The sequence below is a fragment of the Aplysia californica genome, unplaced genomic scaffold (genome assembly GCF_000002075.1).
Source record: "Aplysia californica isolate F4 #8 unplaced genomic scaffold, AplCal3.0 scaffold00751, whole genome shotgun sequence".
Lineage (NCBI taxonomy): Eukaryota > Metazoa > Mollusca > Gastropoda > Aplysiida > Aplysiidae > Aplysia > Aplysia californica.
In genome coordinates, this window is record NW_004798021.1 from 350,384 (window position 1) to 364,756 (window position 14,373).

The following is a 14,373-nucleotide window of genomic DNA, read 5'->3' on the forward strand; positions in this document are numbered from 1 at the left end:
GAGAGAGAGAGAGAGAGAGAGAGAGAGAGAGAGAGAGAAATGACCACCCCTGACTCAATACATCAGTTCAACAAAGAAGAAAAACTTGCCAAGCGTTAATCAAGGGAGACAACAATTAAAATAAATATCATCACAGACACAATCATGTTACCTCCCTTAATTAATCCCGCCGCTACCATGAATTGCGTTGTCATTGTTGTTTTGCGGCAGTTCTGTGGTTGGTAGCTGATGTACATGTTATTCAACGTTGAAACCCAATTTGAGCCGTCGTTCTGCTGCTTTTGAGTTGCACTTGGAAACATTATACTGTGTGTGTCAAAAAAAAAAAAGATCCACCAGTCTATCCCGTCTGATGACGATGCAGTTGTAGTTATTTTAACTTTCTTTACGATTATGAGCGCCCTAGACCTTGACTTAATCATTCGTATTTTCGAATAAATTTTATGCCATCAAAAACCGTTTTAGTTGTCTCAAAATTAGTTCTAGAAAAAAAAAAGATATGTTTCCAGTTTCGAGTTTTACTGTAAAAGGTAAACGTGAAGTCTGCTTTTTATATTGTTTATTAAAAACATGGAAGTTAGTCAGTCAGTCAAAACACTTCCGGTTTCGATTCTACAAGAACACAAGGACGCAAGCGAAGCAGACAACGCTTGAGACAGGGAACCATGAATTAAGTTTCAAGGGCGTCGTTGTTGGATATTCATGTATTTGATTCTTTAGTTTTTGTAAGTTTATATGTTAACTTGCACGTATAGATCTATCTAGATGCAAATAGTAGGAAAGCTTTGCCTTTTTCTGTGTAAGTGTATGCTCTCCAAATTCAGTTGAAGGCGAAGGTGTCTGCAATTCATCACCACAACTAGAATCTACAACACACACAAATCACAGTCACACAGTGACAGTGAAGTCGAGAATTTGTCATCAGGGTTTTATAATTGTAATGTTGCATACCCAGGTTCCATGAGAGTACATATATCGCACAGAGAAATCGCACACAGTAGCAGAAAGTGATTAGATTTCTAGATTTCTAAATAAATGGGCTGTATACTTGTGTAGGCCTAGCCTAGGAAGTGGCTATTCTCATCCGGGGTGAGAACAGAAAACCGATCTACCTCTCACCCCAGGTGAGACTTGCCAGCGTAGGCTATTCTCACCCGGTGCGAAACAAGACTTGCTTTTCCTCATTTTGGAATACTGTCTATCGGTGTGGATGATCAAAGTGATAAAAGCCAAGAAAAAATTACGTTATAGCACAAAAGTAAGCTAGTTTGATCTTCTTCAAAGATGCTATGGCTATTTCACTGTTCGAATCGAGCCGAACAACGCGGGTCGCCATTTTGTTTTGCCCGGAAGTTCTCGCAAGATCTACTCCTCCCCTCTCTCTCTCTCTGTCTCTTTCTGAATACTGTCTATCGGTGTGGACGATCAAATTGACCAAAACAAAGTTAAAAAATTATGTTAAAACACACAAGTAAATTAATTTGGTTGTCTACAAAGATGCTACAGCTATTTAACTTTTCGAATCGAGCCGAACTATGCGGGTCGCCATTTTGTTTTGACCGGAAGTTCTCGCGCTACTCCTCTCTCTCTCTTTCTCTCTCTCTCCACTGTCCACAGACAAAATTGTACGCTTTTAGTAGGCTACAGTTGTAATGGAACGTTTGTTCACGGCACAGAATTCTACAATTTTTCTTTATCACAGGGTAGAATTCTGTGGCTTAGGGTGAACGCAAAATTTGTTGGCCTAGATCTAGGCCTAGGCTATAACAGTGAACACGCACCGGGTGAGAATAGCCAAAAGACTCGCCTGCACTATTCTCATCCCGGGTGAGAATAGAGGTGGCCGTAGGCCTAACATTTCTTAGTCTTAGTAAAGTCTTAGTCTTGTCCTAGTCTTTGTTGAATGAAAAAACGGAGTGACAATTCGGACTTGAGTCCGATTAGAATCTAGATCTAGACAAAAAAATTATATTCGGACTCTGAATTGAGTCCAGCATGACGTCTGTTCGGATTTCCGACCCTTGTTCCCTAAAATATTTCCAGCATTTGTGAATTTTTTTTTCTGTTATGATGTACAATCGAGACGTGAGCTTGATTCAGTTACTAGACTAGATAGATCTATCTAAACTGGCACTCCCTGCATCATTAGTAGTATGAACAGAATAACCAAATTGAGTTGACCTTGTCGGAGACAAATTAATTATATCGACCAATGAGATTGCGCGTAACGATCTTGCACTCTCAGCTTGCTGGGGGAAGAGATCTCGGCTGTCGATTTCGTGCAATGTGATTTTTTTAAAAAGATTAGTAGCAAAAACAAAGTGAAATTAAGCATGTGGAAAGACAAATGGTAGTGGTAGTAATGATGATGCCGTAGGCTAGTGGTGGGGGAAAGATCCTGTAGTCGGTTACCATGTAACAATAATGCCATGTACTTAGACACTGCCACTGCCTTTGGGCAATGAGAGAGCAGTCTTTTGACTTTTGACACAATTACACAGTCCTAGTACAGTAGGTAATTCTAGTTCTAATTTTGGTTTTACGTAAAATCCCCTGACGATAATTTTATTTGTCACCTCTTTGCACTCACATAACTCACTTAATAAGTTTTAAGAAATTTTCGGACCGGAGTCCGAATAGAGCTGGCCATGAAAAAAACCATGATGATTATCTTAAATTGGGGAAGGAATTCTGAGTTTCCGTTGCTTTAACGAGCGACCACTATAAAATAGATACAGTGTATAGAATAGACGGTTAGAGTTAAAGGCATTTGGGTTTGGAATGAGTTAGGGCAATACGGGGAGCCCACTATGGATGGGATCGGTGGATCGGCTCAGTCACCTAAAAAACAAACATGTTTTTTTTTTCAGTTTCAGGCGACTAAGTCGGGGCGATCGGCCTGATCCGGCCGTAATGGGCACCCCGTTTAAGGTCACTTTATTGTGTTTGTTGGGGTGGTCGCTTGTTGCGAAAGTCCTTCCTGAAACTGAAATAGGCCTAGAGTTATAATTATAGCCTATATAGACCTTGTAATGCAGTTTTTGGGACACCTGAATAGACATAAAAGGGTCTTGAACATCTAGCTCTCACTGGCAAAATTGAAGGCAAGCGAGGCAGGGGTAGGCCCAGAACAACATGCTTAGGGAACCTAAACGAATGGGTAACAGGGAAAAATCAGGGAAACGTAGCTTTTCTGAGAGCATCCGAGCAAAGGAATGGCTACAGTCTACATTACACAGATGACTGAAAAAAATAAAAAGCTTGTATTTCGTAGACTAAAAACCAAATCCGATCTGAACACAAGCAAGCAATTACACCAGACACCAGACACCAGACACCAGACACGGGCCTTGTGAAAAAAACGATGAAAAATGTCTGTGAACACTAACACAGTGTTTCTTGCTTGGTTGCAATAGTTCCTGACAAATGCTGTGAGTGCCACACTTTGTTTAAAGAGTTGAGTGGAAAGGATTTTGTTTTTGAATGTTGTAAATTTATTTCAGAAACACTTGACCTACGTTAGCTGTCGTCATGCCTTTCATGAAAGGAGCAGCGCCGATTCGGCGTACGGTGAAGTACCTGGAGCAGGGGGCATTGGTATTCAAGGACAGTGTGAGAATCGTCACGTTCCATTTCAACAACAACCACTCTTCAAGCAAGGGGGCTGAGTGAGTTTATCGTAACCTGCCTACTATGCGTTCTGTTGTTTAGATGAGTGGTCACTGTGGTGTGCTCTTGAGTAAGACTATCTCAACAAAAGGGTGCTGCACAGTGACTTTTCTATTTATACTTCATTATTTTTAAAAGAAATGAAAGTAAAACGTAACATCTTCAATCCCTGAAAATAATGAAAAAGTTCAAAAGAGTACAATTTTCTGCATATTTTAGTCTGTATTTGCAAAACAAACTGTAAAACTGACAACAATGAGTGACAGTAAACATGCAAATAAAGTCAGCAACGCATTGATAGTTGATAGGTTTTTTTTGTTTTTTGTTTTTTTGTTTAGTTTTAGTAAGAGCTTTTTTTTTGGTTGCAAGCACCATAAAACTCTTACAAAAAAACTTGTTAAAGGAACTGTCACTCTTTATTGTCAGTTTTAGTTTTAAAGAGTTATTCTTTTTGTCCGCTCTCCACAGAGACTTTGTGTTCTGGCACTTTGCCCAGATGCAGTACAAGAACCCCAACATCCAGCTGTGTGTGCTGAACAACATGACCCCATCACCGTTTGTGCAGTGCTTCTTCGGTAAGTTCTCCCGGGACTGACTGCTTTAATGTACCACCAAGACAACTGCCAGAAACTTTCTTATTGTCCTTAAAATAATTTACAAAAAAGTTTGTTTTTTTAATATTTTTTTTGTCCCTTGCCTATCTTACCATGTCGTCCTTAGCAATACTAGTTAAATTCTCACTAGCTGAACCCTTCATTGCCATTTACCTGCTCTAAGGAACCAAATATGGGCATGGTGTTTAAGTGACCAAATTGTGTTGATAACATTGAAAAGCAGGTAATCTTACTAGTTTATAGCTATTTTTCCAAAATACAGTATAACATGGATAGCTGGAATTCTTGGGGACCGGCCTCGGTAGTTCGAGGGATCCGTAGTTCGAGGGAAGTCTTACAAAGATAAAGAAGAAAAGAAAAAAATGGGACCACAGGCACAGTGTGACAGAAGCGTGATTTTGAGTCTTCTGTGTTCGACGTATCCTTGTTATACTATATTTCAATATCACTTTCACATCTTTCCTTATCCTGTACTTACCCGTCCTTTTGATGCTCACAGTGCGTCTCTTTCTTTGATGGATAAATGCAATTTAATATTTTGTAATTTTTCTTTTCCTGCCCTTTTCTGTGAATAAAAGGACAAATTAATTACTGTGAAATGTCTGAGGAAATACTTGTGTGCATACTTTGTCTGATTCTTTTTTCTCCAAGTGTTCTATAGGATTATTAGATAGTAAACTTTATGATTGTCAAGCGCCAGCGTTCGTTTGTGGTGCAGCCGTTAGGCACTTTACCCCCACAAGCAGGAGAACCAAGTTTGATTTCTAAGTTTATGCAGTTGCGAGCACCGTAAAACTCTTACTAAAACTAAAAACTAAATTCCTAAGTGGGAAGAATTGTTATTGAGTATCTCTGTCTTTCTACAGAGATAAGATAAGGTAAGATAAGATACGATGATACTTTATTATCCTCTCAGCCCGTGTTGACCCCTGACAGGCAGGATCAAAACCTGCCTCCTGACTGAACTAAGTTGTGTCAGTGGGGACATGAAGCACTTACATATGAAAAAAAAAATGTCATGTGACTAAATGATGTTTTCTGCTCTCTCCCAAGATTCGGGCTCGAAGCTGGTGCTTGACGTGGATGACCAGGACAAAGAGACCATTCTACAGACGGTCAAGAGGATCTTCTGTAAGACTGAGTAAGTGCTGGACTCTGGAGAATGGAAAGGGGGGTGGGGGGAGGTGAGAGTGGGAGGCTGAAGAATTGTTGAAGGGGGCAGGGAGTGAAGGCACTTTTCTGGAGATTTCTAGATTATTGGAATTCAATTATTCCCTTATATATAATATATTTGTCATTCATGGAATCTAGGGGTTTTTTCTGCAGACATCTGTACTAAAGAGAGGGCCACATTTATAGGGTGTTTTTTAGAATAGGCCTTGTCTGGATACTTCTGGAATTTGAAAAATAAAATTGTTTTTGAGCTAAAGAAAATGTTCACGCTTTCCTGAGGCATTTGGGACTATGGCTTGCGTTTGTATGTTCTTTTTTTGTTGTTCTTTATGATTGAAGTGATTTAGTTTTATTGTTGAAGCAAAGAAGTGTGCTTTGTTTGTCGTGTTCTTTTTTTTTTTATGTGTTATTACTTAATATCAAAGTATGTTACCAATAACCATTGATGCTTTCAATGCTTTAGTTAAATATTAGTGCGACGTGGCCTAAAAGTTAAAACAACAAAGGGATGGGCAAGAGGTCATGTTTTGACCAATGTCTGTGGTGTTATGGTCATACACCTCACCTTTACACATCGCTTGTCTGGATATTTTTTCTCACCCAGTCCAGGTTGGCCCTGACAGACAGGATTAAAGCAGTCGGCTTCCTAAATTATCTAATTGTTCATCTGTATATTCGTTTTTTCCATCATTTTTCCCAAGGGAAACACTCACAAGTGGAGGAAGTTGCAGAAGAAATGCAGTCCGACATTATTTATTCGTCATTTAATTTATTCTCACGGAGAGCTGCAGCATAGAAAGGGATTTTTAGAATTGAAGAGAACTTTGTTGGGTTTTTTTTCTTTATTACTTGTATAATATGGTTATTTATTACCTGTTCATTTTAAATATATTCTTTGTTTTCGTTGCCAGGGAGACTCTTCAAGCAGAGAAGCTGGCCAAGGAGATGAAGACAAACCCGGCCAACTTTGGGTACCAGTGTACCAGTGAGTGTATCTGTGAGATCCCCGGCCAGGTCCCGTGCTCGCGGTGGGTCAGTCCGCCCAAGGAACAGCGGGGAAAGTTCTGGCTTCAGGGGAAGGACGTGGAGGAGGACGACTAGTCTCGTGGCAGTTTACGTGTGTGTCGTTTGTTTTCTGTGTGTTGTGCGGGGTTCGTACGGGTCTTGGAAAACTAGAAAAGTCTTGGAATTTTGTTTTTATTTTCCAAGACGTGGAAAAATCTTAGAATTTTCGGAAATTGGCAAAACTAGTGGAAAAGTCTTGGAAAAACAAATTTTAGACTAGATCTGTTTTTTTTAAATTTCTGTATGAACCCTAGTTATGGGTGTCTGATTGAGCTCTTTTGTTGTTTGAAAGTGGTTAAGATAGTGGGTGTTGTGTTCTGGGTAAGGACAGAAATTTGCTTTGGTTTTATTTCATTTGTACTTTATTTCCATTTGAAGTATGTGAATGAGCTACTTTTTGTATGTTTCCCATTGATGTGAATGAGTATGGATTTATTATATTGTGTGTTGTTTGAAAAGTATCTGCTCTTTTATCATTGAGTGGTGAATGATTGAGGCCACAGCTCATACATTTGTATATAGAACAGTTATTGATAGAATAAACATGGAGAGATTTTAGAGCTTTGATGGTTCCTCTTTTTATTCGTTTTGTCAAGTACGTCAGTCTTCATTTGTTGTCTCGACAACAGTTTACTGAGGGTGGTTGGGGGTGCAACTGATGTGTCCTACTTCTTTTCTTTCTCCTTGTTTTGTTTCAGTCTTCCATCTAGCCTCAACCTTTTTCCCTCATTGTAAGGACCATTGTTGTGTTGGTATGCTTCTCTTTACTCGCACAAAGATCAGCTGACCATTTGACGACTGTTTAGTTGACTCTCCTAATAAATTATGTCTTTTCTCCATATCCAAGGTGGCTTATCTTCTCAATTAGCATCTTCCATTTTTTTCATTTATACTTGTTAATATCTGAAGGTGGTTGGAGGGCACCACTGTTATGTCCTACTTCTTTGTCATCTCTCTTTTCTGTTTCTGTCTATTTTGTTTTTCTGCTGCACGAAAGGATCGTTTTTGTTCCAGTGTGGCTACTCTTTACATAACAAAGATGAAATGATGCTATCTCTGAGTTCACGCCTGCCACTTAAGTCAGGTCATCTTAGTCGAAACAAAACATTTGTCGTTTTTATTTATGAGGAGAAAAGCTGCTTGTTTCAGAATATTATGTTGAATCTTTAGATCGTACGCCAGTCAGCTGGCATCTGTGGTGTAGTAGCAAGGCCCTTAGATTGTGACGAGAATTTTTACTTCACCAAATAGACCTACCTATTTCTGTCCTTCTGCTGGGATGTTGCATCCTTTTCAACCTGGCTTGGCTCTGACAGGCATGGTTGAAGCCTGCCTCTTAATAAATGACATAAACTGGGTCAATGGATCACTAACCCTATCCGTACGCCTAGGGTCATTGTGTACCCCAGGGGTTGTATTCTTCACATTTTAGAATACTTGTAGTGCGAAGATCTCTTTGAAACTTTCGGTATTTCTCAAAAAATCATTTTGACAGACTGCTATGCAAAGCGTACAGATCGGATTAACGAGTAAATTTCCTCTTTGGAAAGTGGTGGAACAGAGTTACCCACGTCGTATGGATACGATAGTAAAAGACGATGTACGGATAGCCGACAGACATCTGTTCAGACAGTGTAGCAGCTTCCGGAGGAAGTGCAGGAGGTTGGAGAGTGTCACTGCCAGGTCTTTCTTCTCTTTTGTGGTCTCTCTCTATCTGCTGCTCTTTTTCCAAACAGTAATAATCATAACTGTTTCTATGTGTTACTCTTTACTCTGCGGGTAGTAGGAGGGCACCACTGGTAGGTACTACTTCTTTTCTTTCCACGAGGGTGGTTGGTGGGTGCTCTGGTGTGGTTTACTCCTTCTTTCCTATCAAACATCTATTGTCCTGATCTCTCCTCCTTCCTTTTTGTGTTTGTTACTCTCTTGTAACACCTCTAATCTTCGGCGCTTATATGACCTTATTGTGTTGCAAGGGCCGTAAAACTCTTACTATATTAAATAAAAAAGTGTCCCCCTGTTGTTTCTGTCTATCTGTCATGCTTCTTCCCAGCACCCTGTGATCATTATTGTGTCCATGTGCTTCTACTCTTTACTCACACCAAACAAAGTAATTACCAAACTGGTGACCAAACCTCCCAGGCAATTTCACCGAAGACAAAAATCTTTTTTTTTCTAAGATGAAAAGCAGCTCATTTTAAATTTCTGCGCAAAAGAAATAAGACCAACTGAACATTGTTTGAAGTTTAATCTTTTAATAGAGGCAAAATGGCTAAATAATTTTGATTACAAAGCTGTCACACATATAGACATGAGTGGTAAAAATGGACTCAATAAAAAACCCAACCATAGTCACAGTAACATAAAGGGTCATACTTGAAGTTAGTTAATTTCTGCCTTCGTAAATTTAGCAGATTAAAAAAAAAGTCCAATGTTATCCTCTGCTCTCAAAGATACCCACAATTTATAAAAAGTGTTCTACATCTATAAACTCACAATAATTACACACATTAAAATCTAAGGGAAAAAAATAACCTGTGGCACCCTAACTCCTTATTTTAAAAATTCATACTAAGACTGAGAAAATACATCTGCAATGGAGTCTGCTGAAACAGAAATCTGTGGGACCGACAGGTTTTCTTTGGTTTGATCATGTTTGGTTTAGAGAGGTTGCTCAAAACGAAGAAAAGAAAATCAGCGACTTTATTTTCTTTCAGTTTATTGCTGTTTTCTGAATAACTGTGTTTGCTTACAGCGTACAGTATCTATACACTGCGTGGTTCACTCATCGTTACTCATCGTCAGAGACTGGTTAGGCTCTTCACTGTCGCATGCAGAAGACGTGAGTTCAATTTCCAACTGGGGAAATCTGATCCATCTAGGATGTCTGTCTGTTTGCTGGAGTAATGTGTCATACTTAGGTCAGTGGCCCTGACAGTCAGTGTCATAGTATGCCACACTCTAAACAACCTAAACTGAGTTGATGGGGTGTAAAACTTTTTTAATGAAATAAATATATCAAGCAAGCTAACAATTGAACTTGAATAAATAAATTCCTCTGATCTTACACATTTACATCCTCTTTTCAGAGTATTATGTACATGAACTTGAAGTTTAAAAATTCAATAACTTTGGTCATCCCTACTTTGATAAGTACACATGGCCTTGTAACAAAACAAGCTTTCACTTCTTTCTCTTCAGTTCACAAGCTTGATCTTTGATCTTGACTGCTCTAAAAGATTTGCCACATGAGGTGCTTTAACCATTGGTTTTTAAGCGACTATGACTGAATACTCAATTTTTTCTCCACTTTTCACTTTGTGGATATACCATGTTCTGTCCCACTGCCCTTTGTTTAAGTGAAAGCTTGCAGCTTTCTTCATTCAATAATGCCGTATTAAAGAAATCTTTTACACAATTTTTCTTCCTCTGTGGGTGAGGAGTGGGCATACAAAAGCAGAGCTATCAACTGTAAGTAAGGTAATTTCATATCATCACATACGATCAACACAGATGATAGGAAAAAAAGAACAATAAAATTATTATGCTTTTACGAATAATAAAAAATGGACAACATATTGCATAATTATTAACGATTATTTTCAAGGATGGTTCAATTTACGACATGGGGCTTCTCTTGTGTTATGGGATTTGCCTGAATCTATATATATATATATATATATATATATATATATATATATATATATATATATATCACAATTAATTGACAACTGTCATTACTATTGGATTATATACCTTTTTTCATGAACATTTTTTTTAAAGCATGCTTCTTTACCCTCCGTTTGTTATTTCTGTTCATCAGCATCATCTTTTTTTTCCTCATACTAATTGACCTCTATTTGATGCCCTTCTCTTAACTCAAACAATTTTTCAAACGTTTTTTTGTGTTAATTTTTGAATCCCCCCCTCCCTCCCGCCGTCTCTCACATTTGAGTACCATGTAACTGTAACCGTGGGGCTTCAACTTAGCAATTATATAATTATTGGGTCAACAGATAACTTCTCCTTCCATTATTATGGTTAGAGAAAAAGCTAACAATTTCTTAAGTAATTTTCAAAAGTATTGCTATGTATTTCACCAAGTTACAGGCTTTTGAAGAACAGCAAAGATAAGATATTCACCTAGAAGTACAGAAACAGCAGCCCAATGAGGGGATTTACATATTCTTTGGTAACCCTCATAAACAAAAGAATAGAAGCCTCCATATTCATTTATCATAGACAATAAATATAAATGATAAGGACTATAATTATAATAATAGTAATAATAATATTAATAATAATAATGATAATATACAACAACAATAGTAATAATATACAGAAGAAGAAAGCATCTTCTTTTAGAATATGTAACTTTATGGCAGCGAAATCTTAAGACTGTACACGTGAAAAAAAAAAGGAATGGCTTATGAACGTTTTCTAAAGTACAAGGTCCGAACTGTTATTTAAACACTTTACATACTTGTTTTTCTTTTCTTAGTACATACAAGTAAACAATCATATTCAAACAGTAATGAAATAAACAATTGTATCATGGCATTCTTGTGAAAACAGGCGTGGATATGCATGGACATGAGCAAACAGCAATGATGAAAAATAATATTACTTTAAAAAACAAGAACACAACAACAAAAACTCGATGATATGTTACATTGGAACGGAAAGGCAAATGATAAGGATTTTTTTAGTGGAAAAACTAATACGTACAGAGTAGATATACAAAGTACAAAGACTGCCGGAGAAAAAGGAATGTAGTCAGAATGGTTCGTTTTCGCCTTTGTCTGTCTGTCTTGATATTATAGCCTATTTCTTTGGGTTTTGTTCATTTAGTAGCTCCAAAAATAAAAAAGTGTCATATTCCTAGACTGATAAAACATTTAAAACAGTTGATGGCAGTAATAGACAAGAGTGAAGTACGTTTCCGCTTTCTAAATTGTTTCGATGGAGGGGTAAAACATTTTTACGCCTTGCCTACAAACAGGTGTGCAGAGCAAGTCTTTTGTTTATATCACTACTGCTAATTCTTTCCTAGTGAATGGTTTATACAAGGGAGAGTTGAATGTGTTTTGAATGAGAAAGAGAGAGAGAGAGATAAAGGTGTTTGGAGGGAGGAAGAGAGAGAGAGAGAAAGAGAGAGAAGGAGAGGTGGTGAGAGAGGGAGAGGTAGAGAGAGAGAGAGAGAGAGAGAGAGAGAGAGAGAGAGAGAGAGAGAGAGAGAGGGGGGGGGTGAAATAAGCTGGAAAATCGGCAAGGGGTTGTGAGTATTCTTCCCTGGACACAAAAGTCCTTTATTGGTACCTTTTGACCTCTGTCCTAATTAGCCTGCAGAGAATTATTCTAAGACTCCAACTGTTATAAAATAAAAACCATGCCTGTACCATGCTGCTTGCGGAATGTATTTAAACTCTAAAATCCACCAAATAATTGTTACAAACACGAATACACAGATGAAAATTAATCGCATCCTTAACCAGCTTGTAAATCATGAGTACAACAGAAAAATGATTAAAGTCACTAAAATGAAGATTACCGAAGTCCAGTCAATTTTGTACTTTAATATTTGATCTCCTCTGAACCTGAAATAAGGTGGCCTTGATCATTTTTTTTATAGTGGTTTTCAAGTATCCCGAAGACAACTCACAAGACAATCACTTACAATATAGTAAAGTAGTAAACTGTGGATAGATTGAAAGGAGACAATATATTCTTTTTCATACTAAACTCTGAGTGATACTTTAAAAATTAAAACACAGAGAAAAAAATGCATTATGTACAATAATAATTTATCTTCAACTACGCTGATTATGTAATTCCCCAGTGTTTTAACTATGTAGCCGCTAGATCTATCTGAATAACAAAAACACACAACAACTTATCAAAAACAAACAAATTATAACAGCTACATACGGTAAGGAACGTGTTTGAAATAGCATATCCAAGATCTGTTTGACTGACAGTTATATCACGATATATGTACATACGTTTAGGACATATAAAATTGAAATAATATAAAAAGTAGACACACCATGAAGGGAGACAACCAGTTTGAGCCAGTTATTCGCTTTGGTGTGGTTCACAAGAGATTGGCCCAGAATGCTGAAGAATGTTCGGTCAACAAACAAAATGTAAATTTTACGTAAACTGTCAGTTGTCAGCAAGCTGAGCAGTTGTTCTGAGCCCAACATTTTACATTCTGTTTTAATTGAAGATTTTTATTCTGTGAAAGAAGCTGCATGAAGCAGCCTTGAGACCATCTTAAGCTACATTGACCATTTTCATAAATGAAAAGAGCCATAGATCTACTGGATACTTTTTCTGTGGTATTGGGGGTTTCATGTGCTCGATAAATATTTTATTGAAGTTCAAATTTCAATTTCGATAAGTTAAAAAAAGCGAGAAAAGAAACATGATTTTGGTACAATTCTTTTAAAAATGAAATAGTTTCCTCTCCCTAGAAATATTTGTGAGGCACCATAGTGAAATTAGGCGCTCGTCATAATAATGAAATTTAAAAAATCAGCATCTTTTCGGCTGATGGGCAATTTTTTTTTTAATTTTCTTTTTTTTGGCTCAACACCTTTAGTAGCTATTTAAAGACACATTTCTGTGTGAATTTCCTTCAATCGCAAATATGTCGACTTATATTCAACATTGATGGATATTTTTTTCACCAAAATGAAGGCAAATGGATGTCGATAATCCCATATGCCCAAAAATTGACGAGCGCCTGATTCCACCATGTCGTGACACATTTTGCTTTCTGGGCTTAGAACAGCTGAAGAGCTTGCTGACGAAATATATGACAAGGATGGAATAACACATACAATTACCCTTGAACAGTTCCAGACTTTCTTCATTGCCCCTTTCTGACATCAACTACAACACACACACAAACACATACACACAGACACTGCCTTTTTTAAAAAAAGGTATCTGCTTAGAGCAGATATACAATATCAAACTGTCTAAGATTGGATGTTTCGGAATCTTATATGGAAAATATATTTTTCAAAGTATCTCTTTCTCAGTTACTATGATACACTCTGGATCTATATGTCTGGGTGGGCCCTGGAAAGCAGTGTAAAACAGCCTGCCTCATAAGCTATTTAAATTATAACGATTTTGAGGTGTGAGAGCATAAAGCATTTTCAAAAATAAATTCATGATCACCAAAATCCACTTCTCTTCTACCCTGTTCTTAACTCAACAAGTTAGCTTATGAGTAATACCCCCTCTCCCACCTCAACCCTTTCTCCCTCTTTCTTTCTTTCCCTCCATCCCTCTTTCTCTCTCCCTTTTCCTCTCTGTGTCTCTCACGCATATTTCTTAACAGTATCCCACACAATCATATCGGTCAAGAATTAGTCTTTCTAACACCTCAGCTTACACAGCCTTACAAACAAACAAACACACAATCAGATGTACACACTCGGTCTTCTCAAAAGAACACACTTCCATCTGTGCTGATGAACAAGTCAAGGCGATGAAGAAATAGAGAACATAGCAAACTCCTTGTGCATTGTGTCGTTCGCTTAGAATGTTTTCGTAGATATTTATAACATTTAATATTCAAATAGAAAGTAGTCATTTATTCTTTTTTTTTAGCAAGGAAAGCTTAATTGTGCTTTTTGTTACAAGCCTATTGACTATGAAGAGATTACAAAAGCCTTGATAAAAAAAACCCAAACCATCCACAAATCCCACTTACATTTAAGCATGCTATTTCATTTCAATGGATGTTGTATATTCATAATTGAAATTGAAATTATTGGCAAAGTAGATGCAAGTGATTTAGATACCGTTATGGACAACAAAATTTGATTCTGTTTTG

At 37.5% G+C, this 14,373-nt stretch overlaps 1 protein-coding gene across 2 annotated transcripts; it reads left to right on the top strand.

Moving 5' to 3' along the window:
- Window positions 1-561: 561 nt before the first annotated feature.
- On the top strand, window positions 562-7,081 carry LOC101845275 (probable 28S ribosomal protein S25, mitochondrial). 2 transcript variants are annotated; one of them, XM_005109150.3, is made up of 5 exons: window positions 562-725; window positions 3,504-3,668; window positions 4,138-4,244; window positions 5,337-5,424; window positions 6,368-7,081. In XM_005109150.3, the coding sequence occupies exons 2-5, from the start codon at window positions 3,532-3,534 to the stop codon at window positions 6,555-6,557; spliced, it is 522 nt and encodes a 173-aa protein (XP_005109207.1). In that variant the 5' UTR covers window positions 562-725; window positions 3,504-3,531; the 3' UTR covers window positions 6,558-7,081. The 2 variants fall into 2 exon arrangements, with proteins under 2 accessions (XP_005109207.1, XP_012943949.1); XM_013088495.2 differs by having other exon boundaries at window positions 598-704.
- The last annotated feature ends 7,292 nt before the right edge of the window (window positions 7,082-14,373 follow it).

Coding starts and splice junctions, on each gene's coding strand:
- LOC101845275 (XM_005109150.3), top strand. CDS start 3,532: ATGCCTTTCATGAAAGGAGCAGCGCCGATTCGGCGTACGGTGAAGTAC. Junction 3,669..4,137: donor TCTTCAAGCAAGGGGGCTGA/GTGAGTTTATCG, acceptor CGCTCTCCACAG/AGACTTTGTGTTCTGGCACT. Junction 5,425..6,367: donor AGGATCTTCTGTAAGACTGA/GTAAGTGCTGGA, acceptor TTTCGTTGCCAG/GGAGACTCTTCAAGCAGAGA.